General features: G+C 46.0%; 1 protein-coding gene across 5 annotated transcripts in view; it reads right to left on the bottom strand.

Annotated features, from left to right (window-relative positions):
- The window catches only part of RCL1 (RNA terminal phosphate cyclase like 1), a 67033-nt gene extending 56160 nt beyond the window's left edge, over positions 1 to 10873 (bottom strand). For 2 of the 5 annotated variants that reach the window (XR_010729086.1, XR_010729087.1), the window contains exon 1: positions 10563 to 10873. Coding sequence is in view for 1 of the 5 variants with exons in the window: in XM_066257192.1 (XP_066113289.1) it covers positions 10563 to 10698 (136 nt within the window). In the remaining 4 variants the exon portion in view is untranslated. The remainder of the gene's footprint in view (positions 1 to 10562) is intronic. The other 3 variants (XM_066257192.1, XM_066257194.1, XM_066257193.1) reach the window with 3 other exon arrangements.
- Between the last annotated feature and the right edge of the window lie 15484 nt (positions 10874 to 26357).

Here is a 26357-nt window from a genome sequence, read left to right as displayed (position 1 = left end):
GCACAAGTAGGAAGAATGGGCACAGAGACCTCCAGGCAGGACTATGTGATGGCCACAGCACGTAAGTGCTTGGGAAGCAGTACCTCAAAGAACCACAGAGCTAGTTCTGGCATCCCAGTAACAGCAAAGACATAGCTCCATCACCTGGCACTGGAAAGATGTCAGGTTTACCTAATAGCAGTAAGACAGAAGTTCCCCAAGTTTCATTAAGATAAGATGTGTTGAATTCCTTGCCCCTTCACTTCCCACACATCCTCTGACTCTTCCTCATTAAGGCTGCTCCTGAGGGTACAAAATTTCAGATTCTAAAAGCATTAGGGGAAGGTTCCAAAAACAAGCACAATTTTACTACATTGCTTAAGAATACAAAATCAGGTTATAAAGTCATGAAGACAACATAAATGCCATAATGTTCAGGAAAATGGCTACCACTGGGGTGTGGAAGGAGTTGTAACCTATAGGTGCAGGCAATGTTCTATTTCTTGATCCGGATGGGTAACACACGTGTCCACTTTATAATCCTTTAAGTACTACTTCTACGTCTTATGCATTTATGTTATTATAAATAATTTGTACTGTTAGAAACTTCAATCTCAGGATTCCTTAAATGCCAGCTCCAATGCCTAATGCCCTCACCTCCCTAACCCCCCAAGGAACTGAGCTCATCATTTCTTTTTTTTCCTTCTTTTTATTTTGTTTTGTGACAGATACAGAAAGAAAGGGATGGACAGACAGACAGGAAGGGAGAGAGAGAGTTGAGACGCATCTATTATTCGTGGCAGCACCTCAGTTGCCCATTGATTGCTTTCTCATCTGTGCCTTGACTAGAGGCCACAGAAGAGCAGTGACCCCCTGATCAAACCAGCGACCTGCGCTTCAAGTCAGTGACCTTTGGGCTCAAGCCAGTGACCATGGGGTCAGGTCCATGACCCCACACTGGAGCCAGCAATCCTGTGCTCAAGCCAGCAACCTCAGGGTTTCAAACCTGGTTCCTCCACATCCCAGTCAGACACTCTACCCACTGCACTACCGCCTGGTCAGGGTTTTGTGTTTTTTTTTAGAAATTAAATTTAATGGGGTGACATTGAACAATAAGAGTACATAAGGTTCAGGCAAACATCTCTACATTTGTACTGTTGATTGCATTGTGTGCCCATCACCCAAAGTCAAATCATTTTCCATCGCCATATATTTGTCCCTCTTTATTCTCTTCCCCTCTGCCCCTTTCCCCCTGAGAACCACTTCACTTATATCTATGTCCATGAGACTCAGTTTTATATTCGCCTATGTGTGAAATAATATAGTTGCTAGCTTTTTCTGATTTTCTTACTTCACTTAGTATAATATTCTCAAGGTCTATCCATATTGTTGTAAATGGCAACTTAAAGGGGCCGATAACTCTTGTAACGCTGTGGCAGCTCATCAGCCTGCCCCATTCCCAACTGAAATATCTAGAAATACTAGTCTACTTAAATAAATTATTACACACCTATATATCAAACATTCTGCAGTTTTAAAATGAATGAGGTTTTTTGGTGTACTGATGTAAACCATCTCTATGGTATACTAAGTGGAAAGAAAGGATTCAGATGGACATTTGTGTGAAAAGGAAAAAATGCATACGTATTTATTAATTTAAAAAAGCAGCAGCCCTATAAAGAAACACTACAAAAGAGTAACACTAGTTGGTTCACAGGGAAGGAAGACTGGGAAAATAGATAGACTCAGACAATGTAAATCCTTTTGTTCCCTTTGAATTTCATGCCATGTGTTTAAGTTTTTTAAAATACTTAAGATGTAGCCTGAACAGGTGGTGGCATGGCCCAGTGGATAGAGCGACAGACTGGGACACGGAGGACCCAGGTTTGAAACTCCGAGGCCACCGGCTTGAGCACAGGCTAATCCAACTTGAGTATGGGCTCACCAGCTTGAGCACAGGGTCATAGACATGACCCCATGGTTGCTGGCTTGAGCCCCCCAGTCAGGCACATATGAGAAAGCAATCAAGGAATAAGGTGCCACAACTATGAGTTGATGCCTCTCATCTCTCTCCTTTCCTATCTGGCTGTCCCAGTCTTTCGATCTCACACATGCCCCAAAAAAACCATCCACAAATTTTTTATTTTTTAAATTATTTATTGATTTTAGAGAGGAAGGAATAAAGAGAGAAAAAGAAACATCAATTTGTTGTTCCATTATTTATGCATTCACTGATTCTTGTACGTGCCCTGACAGGATGAAAACTAAAACCTCGGGTTAGGGGACAACGCTCTAACCAACTAAGCTACCTGGCCAGGGCATGCACAAATTGTTACAGCAGCTTTATTCAGAACAGCCAAAAAAACTGGAAACAATCCAGATGTCCTTCAAACGGAGAAAAGAAAAAAAAAATTTTTTTTTTAAATCCTACGGTACTTTCATACAATAAAATGCTATTTAGCAATAAAAAGGAACAAACTTAGTAAAACAACTTAGATAAATCTCCAGAGAATCATGCTGAGAAAAAGTCAACCACAAAAGATTGCTTACTGTTGGATTCTATTTATATTGTAGAAAAGACAAAATTATAGGAATGGAGAAGAGATTAGTGACTGCCAAGGGTTAAGGAGAGAATGGGGAAAGGAGTGGCTATAAAAGGGCAACCTGAATCCTTGCAGTGGTGGAAATGCTCAGTATCTTCACTCTCATCAATGTCAGTATCCTGGTTATAATTTCACTACTATAGTTTTTCCAGATGTTACCAATGGGGGAAATGGGATAAAGTGCAAACAGATCTCTCCATATTATTTATTACAACTGCGTGTGAATCTACAATTATCTGAAAATAAAAAGTTAAGAAAAAAAGATGGTGCACAGTTCCATCTGGAATAGCATTTTATAGCTTCCAAGCAACAGCAGATTTGAAAACAGACCATTAGGATTCTTGGCTTTTGTCCTTAAAAGATGAGAATCTTGTCTGGGGCAGCTAATAATTATCACATGAGAGCAAACTTTAATAAGAGTCAATAGAAAAAAAATCCAAGAAAAAAAGTCAATAGAGGCACAAAAGGGCAGGTTCCTAAGTAACAAGACAATATTCAATCTATACTTATCATTCGTAGTGCATCGGCCTTCCCCAAACCCAATTACTTATCAACAACTCTGGGTCCGAGACCATAATGGCACATCATTGTGGTATAACAAGAAATACATTTGGTCTGTGTCCCAGTTCCTTGCACAGAGCTCCTAAAATCCTTGGAAGTTCCAGAGCGATAGAGTGTCTTGTAAAAGTTATTCACTGGCCCTGGCCAGGTAGCTCAGTTGGATAGAGCATCTTCCTAATATACCAAGGTTGTGGGGTCAATCCTTGGTCAGGGAACATAGAATCAACCAATAAATGAATAAATAAGTGGGAAAAAGTTATCATAAAGAGCCCCTTTTGAACACACTTGAGTTTATGCTGATGAGGTGACTAAGGGCGGGGCCCATAGCCTCAGAATGGAGCATGGAGGGAGTTAAAAAAGACCTGGGTGATGGGGACATGTGTTGTGTGGTGTCAAACATGGAAATTAAGCCCTATAAAAACTCTTGAATACCAAGGAGAGAAGCTGCAGGTTGGGAAAGGAATCCAAGTTCTGGAACGGCGGCACACCCTGCTTCAGGACCCTTCCAGGCCTGGCCCTATGCAACTCTTCATCAGTATCCCTTTTTTTTTTTTTTTTTTGTATTTTTCTGAAGCTGGAAACAGGGAGGCAGACAGACTCCCGCATGCGCCCGACCAGGATCCACCCAGAACGCCCCCCAGGGGGTGATGCTCTGCCCATCCCGGGAGTTGCTCTGTTGCGACCAGAGCCACTCTAGCGCCTGGGGCAGAGGCCAAGGAGCCATCCCCAGAGCCCGGGCCATCTTTTGCTCCAATGGAGCCTCGGCTGCGGGAGGGGAAGAGAGAGACAGAGAGGAAGGGGTGGAGAAGCAGATGGGCACTTCTCCTGTGTGCCCTGGCCAGGAATCGAACCTGGGACTTCTGCACGCCAGGCCGACGCTCTACCACTGAGCCAACCGGCCAGGGCCAATCAGTATCCCTTTTAATATCCTTTATAAATAGACTGGCAACTGTAGGTAATGTTTCCCTGAGCTTTGTGAGTCATTCTAGCAAATTATCAGACCCAAGGAAGGGACTGTGGAAACCCCCAATTTACAGCTGGTTGATCAGAGGTTCAAGTGATTTGGACTTGTGATTTACATTTGAAGTAGGGGGCAGTCTTGTGGGACTTTTGAGACCCCAAGCTACCGACAGTGTAAGAATTGAGTTAAATGTGTGGACACCCAGTTGGTGTCTGCTGAGAACTAAAATTGTTTGATGTGTAGAGATAGAGTGGAGGGGAACAACATATCTGGTGTCAGAAGTATTGAGAGTAGAGGAGAAAAAGTTTTCCCTTAGAAAATCCAATTTATGAATAGTCAGATTGATCCTTAAAACAATGCATCAGTTTAACCAAAAGATGCTTTACCTTTCAAAGAACCTCTATGTAGCATGTGTCCTCAGCATATATTAAAGGATTTTTTTATTAATTTTTTATTGACTTTATTGGGATAACACTGGTTAATTAAATTATACTGCTTTCAGGTACACAATTCTACAATAGATCATCTGTATAATGCAATGTGTGTTCACCACCCCACTTAAGGATTCTTCTTATTAAAACTCCACTTACCCCTCCTTTTTCAGAATCTCATCTGATTACACCTAGTGAAGCACTCCCATAGGACCAAAAAAAACCCTCTCTCCAATATCCCAGGGGAAGACAGTCAGGCTTGGCCATGTGACTTGCTCAGGACCTGGGTGATAGCAGTTCTGTGTCCTAACTAATAAACCACTGCTCTTCCCCATGTCCATCATTTGTTTTTTCATTTTAAACAATTATTATTCTGGTGAAATTTTTTCCATTTAGACCTCACCTTACTAAGAAAGTGTTAGCTGAACCCTGCAAGACTCAGCCCCTGAGAAATCAGAGACAGAGGCACTCTGGATGGCTGCTCTATGACAGGAGGGGCACTCAAGTCCATCGTGCAGTTAGATGGGAGAGCCTGCCCTCCAAGCTGGAGCTTGCTGCACTCTTCCTGCTCTGTCACTCAGGGGATGATCAACTTCACCAGCTGTCTTACTTAACTATCTTTGCTGTCTTACCTTTAATAAAACAGCAAGCAAAAAAGTATTTATATTGCCTGACCAGGCGGTGACGCAGTGGATAGAGCGTCGGACTGGGATGCGGAGTACCCAAGTTCAAGACCCGGAGGTCGCCAGCTTGAGCGTGGGCTCATCTGGTTTGAGCAAAAGCCCACCGGCTTGGACCCAAGGTCGCTGGCAAGGGGTTACTGGGTCTACTGTAGTCCCCTGGTCAAGGCACATATCAGAAAGCAATCAATGAACAACTAAGGTGTCGCAACAAAAAACTAATGCTTGATGCTTTTCATCTCTCTTCGTTCCTGTCTGTCTGTCCCTATCTCTGACTCTCTCTCTCTGTAAAAAAAAAAAAAAAAAAAAGTATTTATTTCCTCCTCACTGGCAGGAAGAATCTAATAAGACAACATTGTTCATGTTCCTCAGAGTGAAGCAAAAACTTTATGTAGCTATATAATAAAAAACATTCCGCCTGACCTGTGGTGGCGCAGTGGATAAAGTGTCGACCTGGAAATGCTGAGGTCGCTGGTTTGAAACCCTGGGCTTCCCTGGTCAAGGTACATATGGGAGTTGATGCTTCTAGCTCCTCCCCCCTTCTCTCTCTCTGTCTCTCTTTTCTCTGTCTCTCTCTCTCCCTCTCTCTCTCCTCTCTAAAAATGAAATAAAATAAAATAAATAAATAAATTAAAAAAAAACATTCCAAGATAATCTTTATCTCATTTTTTTTCAAATTCTTCTCATTACTTATAATCCCTCTGCACTGAACAGAGGCAATTTTAGTTGAGATTAATTGATCTGCCAGAAGTCACAGAGTTTGAGCTGTGTGTCATCCCCTTCTGAATCCTTGTACAGTTTTCTTGGGACCACATACTGCTATCCCCAACCATTAGTGATTGGAAGGGGTAAAAAGGGCTTAGTAATTAAGCCCAAAAGGTCAGTGTGTTTCAACATCAGCACTATTGATATTTTGGACAGAATAATTCTTTGTGTGGGGAGCTGTCCAGTGCATTTTAGGATGTTTAGTGACATTCTGGGCTCTACCCCCTAGATGCCAGAAACAGCCTCCCAGTTGTGACAACAAAAAATGTCTCCTAAGATTGTCAAATGTCTCCTGGGAAGCAAACGTGCCCCTGATAAATATACATGTAACACACAAGTATTTGTAAGCCATCACCTAAAAGAAAATCTTTAGACCAAAGAGAAAACAAAGGTAAGTCTAATTCCCTTTAAATATCTGACATCTCCAGCCCAAATGTCTGTCAGTGTACGAATGGATAAAAAAAAGCTGTGGTACAGCCTGACCAGGCGGTGGCGCAGTGAATAGAGCGTCGGACTGGGATGCAGAGGACCCAGGTTCGAGACCCCGAGATCACCAGCTTGTGTGTAGATTCATCTGGCTTGAGTAAAAAAAGCTCACCAGCTTGGACCCAGGGTCGCAGGCTCAAGCAAGGGGTTGCTTGGTCTGCTGAAGGCCCGTGGACAAGGCACATATGAGAAAGCAATCAATGAACAACTAAGGTGTTGCAACGAAAAACTGATGATTGATGCTCTTATCTCTCTCCGTTCTTGTCTGTCCCTATCTATCCCTCTCTCTCTCTGTCTCTGGGGGAAAAAAAAAAAAAGCTGTGGTACATTTACACAATGGAATAGTATGTGGCTGTGAAAAAGGAAGTATTACCTTTTGCAATGGCATAGATGAACCTGGAGAATATTATGCTAAGTGAAATAAGCCAGGCAGAGAAAGACAAATATGATCTTATCTCACATATATGTGGAATCTAATGAACACAATAATCCGAGGAACAAAACAGAAACAGAGGCAGGGTCACAGGAAACAGATGGACAGCTGTAAGAGGAGAGAGAGAAGAGAGGACAGGATCAAAGGTGAAGGGATTAGCCAAATTATATATTAATATATTTTATATATATAATTATATATATATAATATTATATATTATATATATAATTATATATATAAAATTAATAATACATATATATGTATTATATATATATAATAATATATATATAATACACAGATACAGACAACAGGTTAGCAAGTCCCAGAGGGAAAAGGGGGGGTGCAGGTATGGGGAGGGGAAGTTAAGGAGGAGTAATGAGAATAGAAAGAGACTTTGTATGGAGCATGGGGGGCTCAATGTGGGGGGTTGAGGGTGTTTTATTGAGTGGGACACCTGAAACCATGTCAACACAATAAATTAAAAATAATTTTTTTTTTAATTTTTCTGAAGTTGGAAACAGGGAGGCAGTCAGACAGACTCCTGCATGCACCCGACCGGGATCCACCCAGCAGGCCCACCAGGGAGCGATGCTCTGCCCATCTGAGGCATTGCTCTGTTGCAACCAGAGCCATTCTAGCACCTGAGGCAGAGACCATGGAGCCATCTTCAGCGCCTGGGCCAACTTTGCTCCAATGGAGCCTTGGCTGCGGTAAGGGAAGAGAGAGACAGAGAGGAAGGAGAGGGGGAGGGGTGGAGAAGCAGATGGGCACTTCTCCTGTGTGCCCTGGCCAGGAATTGAACCCAGGACTCCTGCACGCCAGGCCGACGCTCTATCATTGAGCCAACCGGCCAGGGCAAAAATAAAAATTTTTTAAATAAACAAATAAATATCTGAAAAGTTTCCAGATAGATGGGGAAACAGATTTTGGATGCCAGAGAACAGAACTATTTCCAGTGAGTAGCAGTATTCATAATAAAACAGCTAACACTTATTCTTACAATATGCCAGGCACTGTTCAGTGCACTTTGAAATGTTAACACATTTAATCCTCACAATGACCCTACGAAATCAGTAGTACTGGCCCAACCTTACAGATGAAAAAACCTGAGGATCAGAAATGTTAAAAGGATTTGCTCAAGGACCAAGAGCTACTAGCAAAAGCAGCACCAGAAGGAAACACTGACATCTAATCCTGAGGCCAAGCTCTTATCCACCAAGCTACTCTGACAAATTAAGGATTTTACTTCAACATAATAAAAAAAAGAACTTGTTTCCTTCACTTACAATGATTCTCAAAGCCACCATCTCAATCCTTTCTGTCCAGATCAGAAGCAGATCCAGAAGGCCGTCCTTCATAACCTTCAGGGAAGTCTCACTCTAACTCTGATGAGCACCTTTACAACATTCAACTCTCCCTACTTCAAGTTACTCAAGCAATTCTGTCAAGCTCTTCATTAGAAAACTCCTTGAGACTACGGCAACCAGCTTTTCTTGTTTACACCTCCATAAAGCCTTGCTCGTACTGAGGCTCAATAAACCTTTTCTGAATGACTGCATGCACCACTTCCAACCTCCTAAACCCACACCAGCAGGAATGTTTAAGCAAGAACTTTTGAGAGATGTAATTCTTGCACTTAAGCTGAAAATTTTATTGGAAATGCTGAATTATTTCCAATTCTCAGAATCTGAGTTCAGGAAAAATTAGAAAGGGAAAGACAACTGGTTAGCACAGCCCTTTGGCTACATCTTCAATCAAGCTCAAAGAAGTTGCTTGACTATGACCAGATAACATGTGCCAGGGGCCACATGTATTTATGTGTGTGTATACATACATACATATCCATGTATATCTATAAATGTGTGTATAATCATCCCTTAGCATCCACACAGGATTGGTTCCAGGACCCTGAGGATACAAAACTCTGTAGATGCTCAAGTCCCTTATATAAAATAGTGCAGTATTTGCATGTACACTACAGCAGGGTATGCCTACACAGCACTTCATTCACGTGGATTCAGCATAGTGCTTGGTGAGTGACAAGTTCAAGTTTTGCTCTTTGAAACTTTCTGGAACATCAAACATTAGTTTGGAGCCCACCTGTCAAGAGACAAACACTACATTGTATCTTATGGGCACTATATTTCCATCAGAAATCCTAATCTCCAGGATAACGCGCTTCTATTCCTAAAAAAAAAAAAAGAAAGAAAGAAAGAAAGAAAGAAAGAAAGAAAGAAAGAAAGAAAGAAAGAGCTATGCCCAACATTCATAGAAGTACCATACTTCTTATAATATACAGTTAGTGTGTGTTCTCTAGGCTAATGGGGGGGGGGGGTGAAGGGGAGAGCATTCTGGGAATACCACAGGGCAGAGCAATCAAGCAATTGCTTTACCCAAGGTCCAGACTCAAAATAAGGGCACGAGATGTTGCCGGGAAGAGTACCTGACATAAACTAGGCTAGTAGTACCTGTAGTCCCTTCTTAACGTCTTCAGTTACAGCAAGGGCAATAATCATGTACCAACACAAGACTTCCCTACTGTAACCAGGTTCCTTTCCATGGTATGCAAGTCTTCTGGTTCTTTCTTTCCTAACTTGGTATCTCCACCAATGACATGGCATTTTCCCCTTAATGTGCAAACCAATCGCCAAAGGAGGCAGACATGTAACTGTACAGAATATACAGACAGGTGATGGGGATGGCCACCTACTACAGGCGCCAGAGCAAAATTAAACACATCAGCAATACCCAGAAAGCTTCTAGGACCAACCACAAACCATCTCCTTAAATCTGCAGATAGAGGGTTCTTTTTTTCCTTTTCTTTTTTAACTGACTCTCCCAATTTGGGATAACCATACTGAAGCTTTTAAATGCATGTGTCTTATTCCAGGAGACAAGGTGAAAATCGGAGTCATGTAATCTATGTGTGTTTAAATGGCACCTACTTTTAATCTATCTACCTTTGCAGGACAAAAAGGGAGCTTGGAAGCCTATTATTTAGCGCTTGTTGACCAACACTTAACTCAAGGCAATTAGGCCCATGACTGCTAAAAATTTATCTCAAATCCCCTGTCCTGGGCACATTAATTACAATCACGGCTGAAAATAAACAGAATATTTAAAGATTCTTTAATCCACAGCCAAGGGGAGGTGTGAGGACGGCCGAGGTATCATGGCGACAGGAACAGCCGGTGTCCAAGGGGGCAGCTGCGTCTGACCTGTTTTGGGACAGGACACGGAACCAACCAGCGGTACTTTTCTCTCCAATCTCCTTCCACCTTTATGTCTGCCTATTCACCACATTTTGGTCCAACAAATTGTTTTTCTCCTTTGGAAGGGTTATGGAGAGAGCAAGAGGAACTGAAAACAAACGAGGGGGAGAACCTTGGGATTTGCTGCAACACGTAATGCTGGAAAACGTGTAGCTGTTTACTACCAGCGCCCTGGAAACGCCGAGCGCAGCGCGCAGCTGAGCTCACCCCTCCGGGCCCGACCCCGCCTCCCCCACCGCCTTGGGAGCCTTCAGGCTTGGAGGCAGCGCGCCACCGGCCCCCTCGAAGCTCCCGCGGGACCCGGAGGCTCCCCGCGCGCGGGCCCCCAGGATATCAGCGCGGTCTCCCCTGGCCCCCGCGCCCACCCCGCGCGCTGCCAAAGCCGAATTACCTCTGAGGCCTGGGTTGTCGTCCCTGGCCCGGATTTTTCGGATTTTGACGGGGCGCCCACTCAAAGTCGACAGAATCAGACGCTGGCGTAAGAAGTTGCAGCCCGTGTAGCTGAGGGAGTGCGCCTGAGTCGCCATGTGCGCGCTCTGCGCAAGGCGTGGACCGCCCGGTGCGGCTACTTCAGACAGGCGCGGGGTCGCAAGCCCTGTGGCAGTGGCGACAGCGACGGTGGCGACCCGGGTTCCCTCGCGCAGCCCCGCAGCCCCCAGAGCGTCCACGTGGTTTGGAACAGGAAGACGGAGAAACGAGACACCGGGTCAGAGGGAAGCGGGGCGGAGTCGGGGGCCGCCTCCCCGCCTCCCCTGGACTTAGGGCGGCTCCATGCCGAGCCACGCCGCTATTGGCCCGAGCATCAGCAGGGCGGTGCCCGCGCCGCGTCGCTATTGGTCCGCTCTGAAGTTGGGCGGAGCCTAGGCCATGTTGCCATTGGCTCACGCTGGAGTTGGGAGGTGCCCGGGCCCCGGCAACTGCGCCCGGCGCCTGGGGACCCGGAGGCTTCCTAGGAGAGAAGAGGCGTGTGCTTGCGGGCGAGGTTGTCTGCTCGGTGTCTCTCCCAGAGAAGGAGCACGGAGATGTGACGGGCTGGGATTCAGTGCCTATTACATGCCTGCTACTTAGTCTTACTGCTTACAGCAACCACTGGGATGTGGATGGTAATATCTCCCCCGCCTTTTTCTTAATAGAAAACAGGATTGGCGCGTTTACCCTGTTGCAGACTGCTGGCACTGTCCCCTGGCTCCCTCTAATCCTACGAGGCACTGCCGTTTCCACTTTACGCAGAGGGAAAAACTCGAGGTGCATTGCAAAGCTGACAGTGATAGTATGCACTGGGACTCGTCTTCGGACACCAGGCCATTCATTGCTTATTTTATTGTGAGGCACCAAGCTTTGTCCTTTTCACGTCTGTCCCTTCCTTTATATTCAGAGCGCTTCATAGCACCCGGTCAGGTCTTTCCATCTCACATAATACTTCAAAATGGGCTGTAATGACTTAACACACACACACACACACACACACACACACACACACACACACACTGTTTTTACCTCTTTCCTGTCCTCTTCTAATCCTCCACACCAAATCTTACCAAAGATTGGATGGCCAGGCCTCTTTTCAAAAGCTTCAAAGATGTGAGGTTAAATGACCACAAACTATCAAATGACCACAAACTTGGGGGAGGGGGGGAGCAAAATCATAACAATGTGGGTTTGCAACCATTCTTGGACAATGTCACCAGATTATGAGTTCCAGAACACATGGGGGTTAGGGGTCTAGAAAAGGTGGGAGCTTGAATAAGATTAAGGAGGATATTTAGCCTTATGTGGATAGTCTTAGTGATAAGGAACCAACCAGAAAGTCTGAGCTTCTGTAGGGTGACAGGTTATTAGAGGTGTAGTGAGAATTGAAGAGAATTAGCCCTGAAGTCTATTGAGGGAGGGAGGTAATCCATCTCTATTAATTATTGTCATTTTTTGGACTGCCTTTTAGGAAGTTGACAGTGATTATGGGAACATTGAAAGCTCTGGGACCTCTGGGGGCCTCCCTGAATCCTGCTCTGGAGGATGCCAAAGCAAGGAGAGGAGCCATCCCGCCAGGAGTGAAATTTTTGTATATCATCTCAGTTTAATTACTCAACCACCTTAAAAACAGCTAACATCCTCTGCCACGAAGCCTTTCGGTGCCCTCTTCATACCCCTTCAGCTCTTACTATTTTCAATGCAGACCTGCATGATTTTTCACTAACAGAACCTGTAACTATCTGCGAGTTTGTCCCATCTTCTTGGAACTTAGTAGGACAAAAGAACTGAAGAATTAATGCCTCCACTCCTGAGTCCTTAACCAGTGATTGATAGGAGTTGATGTATAGATATCCCAGTTTTCTCAACCCTTAGGTGAGATAGCTCTGAAATTCTATAGTGTTTCCCCAGGATTCCCCAGAAGTTTTAGCTCCAATTGCCCAGAGGGGTCACTTGCTTGGTTAAGTACCTTTTACTGACTTCCTTCTCTTCCCTGTATCCTCCCCAGCTCCCTTCTGATAATTCCTAGGATTAACTCCCAAATAAACTACTTTTACTCAAATTATTGCCCCACAGTCTTCTGAGAAACCCAAAGTACGGTAAATCCTGATTTTTTAAATTTGAGAATTGATGTTCAAAGAGAATAAATACCTGCTTAAAGTAACATAGCTAATAAATGATAGAACCAGAACAGATAATCTATCTCCCTTTCTCTCCTCCCTCTCCATCTCTATCTCTGTATCACTCATACTCTATCTCTCAGGTCATGTATCTTTGGAATCCCGAACCTCCAGTAAGAAGTCTGCCTACCATGCAGCTGTTATATAGGAGTGACCACAGAAAGAGAGGGTGCCAGGTGTTCCAGCTGACAGCTAGCATCAACCACCAGACATGGGTGTAGTGAGCCTTCAGATTACTCCAATCCCCAGCCAGCCTCTGACTAGTCTTTGGAGCCACCCTAGTTGATGCCATATAGAGCAGAGGTGAGTTATCCTCACTGAGCCCTGCCCAAATTGCGTATTTCGGAGCTAAATAAATGTTACTGTTTTGAGCTATGTGTTTGGGGTAGTTTGTTAACAGTAATAGATAACAGAAACTATATATCCCTGAACTCCTTTTTCTGCGTAATTCTGGGTTTACAAGCCACAAGAAACATCTTTATGAGATTTGGAAAACAAAAGTAAAGTCACAGCCACATTTCCAACATTTTTTATATTGGAGAGTCACTGCAGGGTATTAGGCTCTCTTGTAGCTCACATACTAATCTGATGCTGACCTTACTGGCATGGGGTAGCAACCAGACCAATAGTTCTTCCAACTCTACCTAATCTTTCTTTAGCAACTCCAACTGTTGGACCTGCTATGCATTTATTCCCATGACAAAGAACACCATCTTCTGCTGGTCACTCACATCATTGAAGTTGGAGGCTTGAAGGCAGTGATAGACAAGCAGGTTCCAGATCACCCTGCTGACTTTGGGCTCTATCACCAGGCACAAGCAACAGTCTCACAGACTGTGAAACCAGCCCCCACTACTGCATAAGGTCAAATCCCTGTAATAAACCTCTAGTTAGTGATTCTGATTCTTCAACTGAACCTTGACTGGTGCAGGAGTCTTATTAAAAGCCTACTGAGCCTGACCAGGCGGTGGCGCAGTGGATAGAGCGTCGGACTGGGATGCGGAAGTGCCCAGGTTCGAGACCCCAGAGGTCCCGCGCGGGCTCATCTGGCTTGAGCAAAGAGCTCGCCAGCTTGGACCCAAGGTCGCTGGCTCCAGCAGGGGGTTACTTGGTCTGCTGAAGGCCCGTGGTCAAGGCACGTGTGAGAAAGCAATCAATGAACAACTAAGAAGTCGCAAGGCGCAACGAGAAACTGATGATTGATGCTTCTCATCTCTGTCTGTCCCTGTCTATCTCTGCCTCTAAAAAAAAAAAAAAAAAAAAAAAAAAAGCCTACTGAGCCCTGGATGAATAGCTCAGTTGATTAGAACATCATCCCAAAGCACAGAAGTTGCTAGTTCGATCCCTGGTCTGGGGACATAAAGGAAGAAATGTTCCTATCTCTCTTCTTCTCTCTCCCTTCCACTCTCTAAAAATCAATAAAATAAACATTAAAAATGTAAAAAAAGAAAAGAAAGAAAGCCAGAAAGCAAAATGTAATGAAGACTCCATGCTTAAGGCTTTCTATACATGATCTCATTTGGTCCTCATATCAACTAGCTTAAAAATTGGATTATGAGTACTGGCATTTTTAATATAATTCTTTCTACTTTTGTTTATGAAATATTCAAAAATTTAAAATATATTCATATTCTTTTATACTAATTGATAAATGGTATATACCTTGCCTTATAATAACTTCCACAGACACTTCCATTTTAATAAGGATAAAAGTAAACTTGGCTCAGCAATGGGGCATTGGATTTAGAGGCCAGAGTCAAAACTGATTCCTCCCAGGACATAGAGAAAGATTCTCAACACTCCACTTTTATCAACTCTTGGAGACCCAGAGATTGTGATATTTTATCTGTTTTTCTGTAGTTGTTAGCAGTAAAAATACTAATCAATGTGAAAAAGTTTGTGTGCTTGTTTCAGAGCCTTTCGGAGAGGGACAGAGTGAGGAACTTGAGTCTTGTTTTACAAACAACCATAAATATCTTCACTGACTGTGAAAGAAAAAGAGAAGTGTATAGTCAACAGGTGATAAACACTCAGCAAAAATGTTAAGGTACCAGTGGCTGACCTTAAAGCCATCATATCATGTTATGAAACATTAAGATTTATAATTATGAAACTTCTAATGTGAATTGAAGCCTAATACACAAATGTCGCATTGTTACATAAATGTTACATTTCTGATTTTCTAGTAGTACTATCTTTTTTTTTTACTCTTAATTTCTTTTATTAGCTCACAAGTAGTAAAAAGAATCCAGACTAGAAACAATCAAATGAGTTCAGATAGTAACAAGAAACAATCAAATAGAAAATATCTGGCACACACACATACACTCACAAGAAACTATCTGGCACAATATTTGAAAGAAAAGGCATAATCTTTTATACTAGAATATGGTAATATTCTTTTGGGGTTAATTTTAATATAATAAAATCAACATATACTTGTCTAATATGCCATTTCTTTTCTTCTTCTTTCTTTTTTTTTTCTGAAGTTGGAAATGAGGAGGCAGTCAGACAGACTCCCGCATGCGCCCAACCAGGATCCACTCGGCATGCCCACCAAGGGCGATGCTCTGACCATCTGGGGCATTGCTCTGTTGCAACCAGAGCCATTCTAGTGCCTGAGGCAGAGGCCATGGAGCCATCCTCAGCACCCGGGCCAACTTTGCTCCAATGGAGCCTCGGCTGCGGGAGGAGAAGAGAGAGACAGAGAGGAAGGAGAGAGGGAGGGGTGGAGAAGCAGATGGGCACTTCTCCTGTGTGCCTAGGCCGGGAATCGAACCTGGGACTCCTGCACGCCAGGCCAACGCTCAACCACTGAGTCAACCGGCCAGGACCTAGTAGTACTATCTTAAGTTCCCATAGTTTATTAACTGTCTCCATCAAATCACATTCATTACTCATCAATTCACATATTCCAATATTTATTTTATTTAGAATCATCTGTATTACAACTCTTTCACTGTTTTAAAATACTTAACCATAAAAAGGATTTGAAAGTCAAGGACTATCCAAATGTCCCTTACTGATAAATGGAGCATATCCATACAATGGAATATTATTTGGTGATAAAAAGGACTGAAGCACTGATATATGCTACATCATGAATGAACCTTGAAAACATGCTAAGTGAAGAAGCCATCCAAAAATATCTACATACTGTATGATTCCATTTACACGAAGTGTCTAAAATAGGCAAATATATCAAGACAGAGAGTAGATTAGGTAGAGTCAAAGATGGTCTTTAGAAAATTCAGACTTGCCTGACCAGGCAGTGGTGCAGTGGATAGAGCGTCAGACTGGGATGCAGAGGACCCAAGTTTGAAACCCTGAGATTGCCAGCTTGAGCGCAGGCTCATCCAGCTTGAGCACGGGCTCACCTGCTTGAGCACAGGGTCGCTGGCTTGAGTATCGGATCATAGACATGATCCCGGTCGGGCGCATGCAGGAGTCTGTCTGACTGTCTCTCCCCGTTTCCAGCTTCAGAAAAATACAAAAAAAAAAAAAATCAGTGTAGGGAAGTATGTAAGATTTGTCTCTTCAGATTACCTTAATCCTTTGAGAGCTAAAACTAAATGACCCAGTCGTCCTTGCAAGTCATGAGACTTCCATATCCTTCTCCCTCCATTTTCCAAAAAAAAAGAAGGGACAGAAAGCCTGACTTTTCCTCTTTAAAACGACGTTGCCAATACTAAGTTTTACAGTTCTTTGCACCTAACCACACCATAAGTCCATCCACCAATGGAACCAGTCCACACACATGGGGCCTTAGCCCCCCCCTCCCTCATTCCTGCTGTCCCAGCCAGTCTTACGCTGTCCCAAGGAGGAGCATGGGGCAATGGCAGTTAGCATTTCCATCTCTGCTCTGGAGAGCATGATGGCATTCATCCCTATGTCCTTGTGAAGCCAGTATCCACTGCCACCATCACAGCCGTCTGGCCCATGCAAGTTCGCATTGGATTTGGACAGTCAGTAATGAAACAATGGAGTCAAGAACTGAGGGACCATTAGCTTTAATCCTAGCTTGCACCCGGTGGGCAAGTAAAAACACACACTGGGCTCCAAAACCCACTCATTCAGTGCTCACAAAGCTACTGACTTATCCGAGTTTCCTAGAATCAAAGGTTTCTAGCTCATCAGCCTTATTCACCTTTGTTCCCCATCTCTTTCTCTCTGCACAAACTCTTCTAATGCTAATCTCAAGAACCAAGAGAGCAAGCTCCCCGTCTGCGCCACTTTATAGTGCAGAAATCAAAACCTTTAATCCAATATACAAAATAGGGAAGTCTCTAATACAAAGTCACTTATCTGGGGCATAATGGGATTGTACCACCCCACATCAAAAAGGGTGGGAAAGACTTAGTCCTAAAACTAAACCTTAGTCTATAAGAATCCTGCCTGCTTACAGCCTGTCCCCCACACCCAATGCAAACTATAAGTGAGCAAACATATATATTATATTTACAAACTTATTTAACCAACAGTCCCCAAATCGCAGACCTACCAGGGGCATTGTAGGTACTCCTTGCTGCTGGGCTCTCACCTTCTGGAGACTGTGGACAGCATCTTCAGCCTTCTCATCCTCAGAAGAGGAGCTGGAAATGCCAGTTCCCACTGCTGGGCTCGAGCCCTGGGCCGCTACCACCTGTTGCCCCACGGGCCTTGCAGTCCGGGCTCCAGCCTCAGCCCCGGCCTCCCACCACTGCTGGCTCTCCATAACATCCGGAGCAATCTGCAACTCACGAACCTGTGATCCCTTCTCCAGCGGCTGCTCCATTTCCAAGCAAATCTCATGAACCTGGTCAGCCTCCTCCGGTGCTTGCTCCAGTTCCAGGTTGGCATCCCTTTCTCCCACGTTTGCTCCAGCTCCTTCCACTACTCAGTTTGCAGGCCCCGGACAGCCTCTTCCACAGATCTCTCGGTTTTCTCATGCATGGCTGTAAAAGTCAGCCAACCTATGGTCTCCAAAAGGACAGGCATGGGGAATCATAACAGCAGCCAGTCCTCTACCCCACTGCTCAAAGGTGGTGGTGACTCCATATAGAATTGATCCAAATCCTGCCACAGACTATGCCAAATGTTGAGAAGATCTTAGTATTAAAAGGGTGGGAAAGGCTTAGTCTTAAAACTAAGGCTTAAGATATAAGGACAACCCTGCCTGCTTATAGCCTGTCCCCCACACCCAATGCAAACTATAAATGAGCAAACATAAACATATATGCACCTGACCTGCGGTGGCGCAGTGGGTAAAAGCATCAACCTGGAACACTGAGGTCACCGGTTCGAAACCCCAGGCTTCCCTGGTCAAGGCACATATGGGAGTTGATGCTTTCTGCTCCTCCCTCCTTCTCTCTCTCTCTCTCTCTCTCTCTCGCTCTCTCTCTCTCTCTCTCTCTGTCTCCTCTTTCTAAAATGAATAAATAAAATCTAAAAATATATATATGCAAATTTATTTGGCCTACAGGCTTTAATTTCTACCCTATAAAATAAGGCAGACGGGGGGGGGGGCACTCTCACTCAGTTCCTGCCATTAGCATTGTAGAGGAGAGGCAGCCAAGATAGTGGAGTGCTGAAAGAGAAGCCAGTTTGTGCAAAGAGAAGGAGATGGGGAACAAAGGTGAATAAGCCTGGTGGGGCCTTTGATTCTAGGAAACTCGGATGAGTCAGTGGCTTTGAGAGCCCTGAATGGAAAGGGAAGTGTTTTCCCACTGTATGTATTTTCTCGCCCCCCCAGGTGCAAGCTAGGATTAGAGGTAATGGCCCACCAGTTCTTGGCTCCATTGTTTCATGACCATCTGTTCAAGTCAAATGCAAACCTGCATGTCTCAGGCAGCTGTGATGGTGGCCGCAGCTACTTGCTTTACATCCACCCTTTCCCCTCTCTTCTCTATCTCTCTCTTCCCCTCCCACAGCCAAGGCTCCATTGGAGCAAAGTTTGCGTGGGCACTGAGGATGGCTCCACGACCTCCACCTCAGGTGCTAGAATGACTCCGATTTCAGTGGAGCAATGCCCCAGAGGGGCCAAGCATCACCCCCTGGTGGGCATGCCAGATGGATCCTGGTCAGGCGCATGTGGGAGTCTGTCTGTCTGCCTCCCCTTTGCTTTTCACTTCGGAAAAATACAAAAGAAAAAAAAAAGAAAGATGGTGGCTGAGTAGCCATTTTATCTATCAGGTTGGACTTAGTGACTCACTTCAAATAAATAAAATATGTCAGAAGAGACAGTATGACTCCTGAGACCAGGTCACAAAAGGCAATGCAGCCTCCTGCTTATCATCTCTTAGAGTAGATGACTCAAGGACTCCTTGATAACTTCCTTGATATTTTGGATGTCATGATGTCCCAGCTCAACTTGTATACTTTCTGTCACTAATCTGGAATCAGACATTTTCCCAAGAGACTCTAATTTCTTTTAGGTGTAAGTGGTAGTTATAGGTCATAATCTGAGCACTTTTTGCCATTTTGTTTTTGTGTGTAGGCTTTTTCAGTAGATACAGCCAAAATACTTTTTTCTTTCTTAAGATAAAATATACGGCCATGGCTGGTTGGCTCAGTTGATAGAGTGTCGGCAGGTGTATAGATGCCCTGGGTTTGATTCCCAGTCAGGGCACACAAGAGAAGCAACCATCTCCCCCTTCTCTCCTTCTTTCCCTCCCATAGCCAGTGGCTTAATCGGTTTGAGCACAGGCCCTAGGTGCTGAGGATAGCTCAGTTAATCCAAGTGAAACAGCCTCAGGCACTAAAAATGGCTCCATTGATTCAAGCATTGGTCCAGGACAGGAGTTGCTGGGTGGATCCTGGTCAGGGCACATGTGGGAGTCTGTCTCATTCTCTCTGCTCCTCTCCCTTAAAAAAAAAAAAAAAAAAAAAAGATAAAATATACTGTGAATCCCTCCCCTTCTTGCTTCTCTCTCTCTCTCTCTCTCTCTCTCTCTCTCTCTCTCTCTTCTCCTCCTACAGCCATGGCTTGGTTGGCCTGGGCACTGAGGATGGCTCCATGGCCTCTACCTCAGGCTCTAAGAGCTCGGTTGCTGAGTGTTGGGCAATAAGTTTGTAAAATGTGTTTTTGAGGTATGCTCGCTTATATTTTGCATTGACCTGGGCAGCACTATGTGTATGTAGTCTGTGAAAGGCTGTGTATGCTTGCCTTCAGGGTGGAAGATTGCAATTTGCTGATTCCTGCTTGAGAGGAGCCATTGTATTAGTAATGTTTGCTGGAGAAGGGATTTTTTTTTCCCCCCAGCCTGGGTTTTTTTTTTTTAATTTTTATTTTATTTTTTCATTTCAGAGAGGAGAGACAGAGACACACACACACACACACACACACACACAGAGAGAGAGAGAGAGAGAGAGAGAGAGAGAGAGAGAGAGAGAGAAGGTGGGGAGGAGCAGGAAGCATCAACTCCCATATGTGCCTTGACCAGGCAAACTTGGGGTTTCAAACTGGCGACCTCAGCATTCCAGGTCGATGCTTTATCCACTGCACCACCACAGGTCAGGCTCCCCAGCCTGGGTTTTGCAGGAAGAGATGAAGGAGAGCAGAGGTGGAACTGGAGCTGAGGGGCTTTGAGAGATCTACTGAGGCTGGTGGGGGCCTTTGATTCCAGGAGGAACCAGAGAAGATTTTCCAGGTTGTGGAACTGGAGAAAGTGTCAGGGCTTTGGGAGCTCTGAATAAGAGGGAAGCGGTCTTCCCTGCCTGTTTGCTTGTCCACCTGTATGAGAATTTAATAAATGTAATGGCCCACCAGTTTTAGGCTCCACTGTTTCTTTACTGTCTGCCTGAATCCAATGAGAACCTGCATGGCCACGACAGTGGCAGCCACTGGTCATACACTGAGCAATGTTAGCCACAGAGGGGCAGAGCATCGCCCCATAGTGGGCTTGCCAGGTGGATCCCAGTAGGGGCAGATGCGGGAGTCTGTCTCTCCCTTCCCTCCTCTCACTGAATAAAATAATATACATATTACTGTGAGTCCATAGTAGTACTTCCAATTCACACTCAGGATTCCAGCTATTTAACTTCATTGTCCTTACATCTGCATCTCTTTTGCTCCTGTAGCAATAGCTTGGTTCCCAAACACACCAACATAATTGTTCAATTGCTTTATCACACAAAACATACACAGAAAAGTTTCAGGATTCCAGGATGGCAACAGAGTAGGTGGACTTTCCAACTGCCACCTCCTAGGACCAAACTGGATTACAACTTAATTTAAGAACAATCATCTTGAAAAACCAACTTTGGACAAAACAAAGAGGAGTCTGTAACTTTTTTTTTTTTTCATTTTTCCGAAGCTGGAAATAGGGAGGCAGTCAGACAGACTCTCGCATGCGCCCGACCGGGATCCACCTGGCATGCCCACCAGGGGGTGATGCTCTGCCCCTCTGGGGCATCGCTCTGTTGCATCCAGAGCCATTCTAGCGCCTGAGGCGGAGGCCACAGAGCCATCCCCAGTACCTTGGCCATCTTTGCTCCAATGGAGCCTCGGCTGTGGGAGGGGAAGAGAGAGACAGAGAGGAAGTAGAGGAGGAGGGGTGGAGAAGCAGATGGGCGCCTCTCCTGTGTGCCCTGGCCGGGAATCGAACCTGGGACTTCTGCACACCAGGCCGATGCTCTACCACTGAGCCAACCGGCCAGGGCCGAGTCTAACTATTGATCACAGAAGAAGCTACATCAAGACTGGTAGGAAGGGTGGAGACTCAGAAAAGGCTGCCCCACTCTCAGGAGCGAGCAGCAACAGAGGGTCTGGAGGGACTCTCATTGTGGGGAGGTTCACCCTGAAAGATGAAGGCCCTTAGCCCCAAGCCAGACACCCCAGCCTAGAGCCCCAGAGCCTAGAAGAGGCACCGACAAGCATTTGGCAGTGAAAAGAGCTGAGGTTTCTGTTTGTGAGAGACAGAGATCTGAGATGCTGGCTCTGTCTTAAAGGGCTAGTGCAGGAAATCTCATTCACAGCCACTTATCCAGGGCTCTGGCAGAGAAGGGCTGAGAGGACCAGAGGTGTGTGAGAAGAGTGTGAAGTTGGTGGCCCAGGAAGAGACACAGTGGGGAATGGCCACCAGAAGGCCTGTGCTGAGTCATTCTCCACTACTGCAGTCGCCATCTTTCTTTGGTGGAGCAGTCCCCTCGCTGTGGCATCAGCCTGGGGTAAAGCAACTGCTCCACCCTTGGGAATCCCTCCTGCCCCACCCTTGGGAAACCCTCCTGCCCCACCCTATAGAAACTGGGCCATTCTGAGAAGTGAGCCAGGAGGCAGAGGGGCACGTCAGTGACTCAGTTTTCTGGTGTTGAGGCCAGGGTTTTCCCCTGCACACTCCCAAGTCTATGACTGGTGCTTCTGCCTTGCAGGAGAGTCAGTAGAAACTGTCTGTGGGGAGATCACATCTCTGAGTCTCCAAGGCCACACCCACTGGACTCCTGGGGGTGACACCTTATTGAGGTCTGTGAAAAAAAAATTTTTTTTTTTTATGCGCCTTGACCGTGGGCCTTCAGCAGACCAAGTAACCCCTTGCTTGAGCCAGCAACGTTGGGCTAAAGCTGGTGAGCTTTTTGCTCAAACCAGATGAGCCCTCACTCAAGCTGGTGACCTCGGGGTCTCAAACCTGGGTCTTCCGCATCCCAGTCCAACGCTCTATCCACTGTGCCACCGCCTGGTCAGGCTGTGAAAAAATTTTTGGATAGACAGACACCTGGAGTGGGGGGTAGAGGGTAGGGGCAGAGCCACATCCACCACCACCCTTTCTAATCTTTAAATTGTCCCAGGCTTGACTCTAGCAGAGGTCTTTTTAGCGGTGGACCCAACAAGCAGCCAGCAGACAGAGGCTGTAGAAGCCAGTCTCAAGGAAGTTTGGACTTTTGTGGACCTTCCTCAGGCCCAGTGTGGGTAAAAGTTAGCCTAGGTGTGTGACTTGGTATTTCCATATGCACCTAAGCCCAGCAAAGGTAGCCACAAACTCTGGATTGCTTGTAGCTCAAAGAAGGTTGCTGAGGACCTATCACAGGTAGTGTCCCCCAATGGTTTACACTGAGTTTCCTCTAGGGAGGCCCAGGGGCAGCACATCAAGTGGCCAGCTAGAGAGAGCATTGGTTCAGCACATAATGACCCTTGCTGGCTGAGTGTCCTAAGGGAGGGCTCATCAGACACCGGGCCCAGTGGAGGCGAGTTCCACTTACTGTGATCAGCATGGACACAAGTAGCTTGTGTGCACTGAACAGGGAAGAGTTTCACAGTAAGCTAGCCCAAGTGCTGGCTAGGTCCCACAGGGGTAAGGGAGAGAGACTTGAAGCACAGACATTTAAACTGTGTGTCCCGTGAGCCTATTTTGGGTCCAGTTGAAGGCTTAGCCACTTTTCTGAGGGGGCACGGTCTGCCCCAGGGGAGGACTCTCAGTCTTCTTCCCTGAGACCAGGGGCTCCCCAGCTGGAAGAAATTCAGCAGAGGGGACTGTCAGCCCCACTCAATCTAAATCTCCTGCTGACCTTGCTGGGGAGAAATAGAATTACAATATCCAGCAGTGTCTGAGGGATTAGGCTCTGGAGCAGGGGCCACTTTCCCTGTACAGAGCTATTGACCAAGAGACCCCTGAATAGGGGGTCCCATAAAGTTGCATTTCCAACTGTGAGATCGGTTGGCAATGGGGGAAGGTAACATGAGGAACCACACACACTCATGACAATCAAAAGAAATAGCCCAGGAGCATTTTGAAAAAGAACAACTGTCTGTCAACCAATGAAATTTTGCCACCCCCCACCACCCTACCAACGCTATAAATTAACCCCAGGCGGGAGAAGCTGCACGACTTCCCTGGCCCCGGTCTCGCGGACCAGTGAACCTCGCCCAGGAGCACTCTAAATAAAGCTTTTGCTTGTCCACACTTGGTGGCTACATCCTTCTTTCTTCCTTGGCAGAAAATACCTTACAATTGGTGCTGAAACCCGGGAGGAGCTTCAGTCCGCAAGGGCTGCTCCTCTCCCCTTCCCTTCTGAGGAAGACCAGGACCTCTGACCTCCCACCCACTTTGGCACATGGTGCGGTAAGTCCCCTACCTCTGACTTCCCTTCAGTTCTTTCCAACTCTGAGACTCCCTGGCCGTAATCGCAGCTGTGTCAGGGACCTCCTACCCTTTCCGAGTGCATGCATGCCCGTGGAGACGTCCCGGACACTCCCACTCTGCCTGACTGTCTGTTGGCCAGAGATTGAGGTGCAGGAAGCCAATTCTCATCTCTGATCACCCCAAGGTTGAGGGTGGCCATGGGAGCACAGGACTCTAAACCTGGCTCAAAAACACCCCTGGGGTGCCTTATCCAGAATCTCTCAAACATAGATCCCTCCCTAAAGAAGAAGAAACTGATCTTCTTCTCCACTGTGGCCTGGCCACAGTACCCACTGGATAACCAGACCAGGTGGCCTCCTGAAGGGACTTTCGACTTTAACACCCTCACCAATTTACGGAACTATTGCCAGAGAACTGGGAAATGGTTGGAGATCCCTTACATTCAGGACTTCTGGTATTTGCACTCCCGTCCTAATCTCTGTGCCGCCTGCTCTATGGCACAGGTCTTTTAGCCAGAGATACCCAAGGCCACCCACTAAACTCTGCCCTGATTGCAAGCAGCCTGGCCACTGGCAAAGTGATTGCCCCCTTTGGGTAACAGGCTCTTTTTAGGTGCCTCCACAAGGAGGACAAGCCACCCAAATGGGAGGCCAAGCCAGCCAGGCGGGCTCATCACTTGAACTTCTCAGTCTCATGGACGACTGATGGGGTCCGGAAGACCCCATCACCCTCGCCGAGCCCAGGGTAATGCTGCAGGTAGCGGGTAAGTCCATCTCATTTCTTGTGGACACAGGGGCTACCTTCTCTGTTTTGCCATCACACTCTGGACCTCTGGTTCTCTTACAGGTCTCGGTTATGGGAGTTGATGGGACTCTTTCATTTCCTCTTCACACACCACTCCTGACATGCAGTTTGGATGAAATCCCCTTTCGCACTCCTCCTTAGTTATGCCATCATGCCCTGTACCCCTTCTAGGTCGGGACATTCTACAAAGTCTTGGAGCCACTATCTGGCTGACAACATCTTCCCACTTACTTCTACCACTCTTTACTGAAGGCTCTCCCACCACCACAGATCACCCTAACCCGATCACACCCCCTATTCCACCAGAAGTTGTCAACCCCCAAATTTGGGACACCTCAACCCCAGTGGTAGCGACCCCCTACTCACCTGTACACATTCACTTAAAAAATCCCTCCTGATTCCCATCTAGGCCCCAATTCCCTATTTCAGCAAGTCACCACCAGGGCCTTAAATCAATAATTACCTGCCTCTTGAACCAAGGCTCACTCATCCCCACAGACTCTCCCTGAAATACCCCCATCCTTCCAGTTCAAAACCCTTCAGGGGCTTATCACCTCGTACAAGACTTACACTTAATCAATGAGGCAGTAAGTTCAATCCAGTAGTCCCCTAATATCTACACGTTACTGTCACACAAACATCACTCACTTTATGGTCCTAGACCTCAAGGATGCTTTCTTTACCATTCCTCTACACCCTGACTCTTACTTTCTGTTTGCCTTTACTTGGACTGACCCCGACAGTAATGCAGCCCAACAGCTTACGTGGACTGTCCTACCCCAGGGGTTCAGGGACAGCCCACACCTGTTTGGGCAGGCGCTAGCTCAAGATCTGGCTGCATTCGATCTCAAGACAAGTACCCTCTTGCAAATATGTAGATGACCTACTCCTCTGTAGCCCCTCCCTGTCCACCTCTAGGAAACACAGCGCCACCCTTCTTAACTTCCTCGCTGTGAAGGGGTATCGTGTCTCCTCTACAAAGGCTCAACTTCACTCTCAGTCTGTAGTCTATCTGGGCATCACCTTAACCCCCACCACCTGAGGTCTCACCCTAGATTGAACTCAGACCCTCCACAGTCTCCAGCCACCTACCACTGCGGATCAAATTCTTTCTTTCCTAGGTCTAATAGGATTGTTGACACTGGATTCTCAATTTTGCTCTCTTAGCCAAACTCCTCTACGAGGCTGCAAAAGAGACTCCCACGGGACCTCTCACATTCCCCAACACTATTAAAAGAGCTGTCTCTACCCTTCCAGACGCTCTCATCTCATCTCCCCTCTCACTTTACCTGACCCCAGACGCCCCTTCCACCTTTTCACTGACGAAAAGCACGGTAATGCAATTGGAGCACTGACTTAACCTGTGGGGCCTGCATACTGCCCCGTGGCATATCTCTCTAAACAATTAGACACCACCATCAATGGTTGGCAGCCCTGCCTCCAGGCACTGGGCGTGGCAGCTGAACTCACCAAGGAGACTACTAAACTCACCCTTTCCCAACCCATCACTGTTTTCTCCTCCCACAGGCTCACTGACCTCCTTTCACATAAGTCTCTCTCTCTGTTAGGTTCTTCCCGCCTACAAGAATTTCACCTCCTGTTTATCGAAAACCCTTCAGTCACTCTTTTGCCTTCTCCCTGACTCAACCCGGCCACTCTACTACCAGTTCTGACTACGAT

This window comes from Saccopteryx bilineata, chromosome 2 (assembly GCF_036850765.1).
Source record: "Saccopteryx bilineata isolate mSacBil1 chromosome 2, mSacBil1_pri_phased_curated, whole genome shotgun sequence".
Taxonomy (NCBI): Eukaryota; Metazoa; Chordata; class Mammalia; order Chiroptera; family Emballonuridae; genus Saccopteryx; species Saccopteryx bilineata.
Note: the sequence above shows the minus strand (reverse complement) of the source record. Positions and strands in the feature narration are given on the sequence as shown.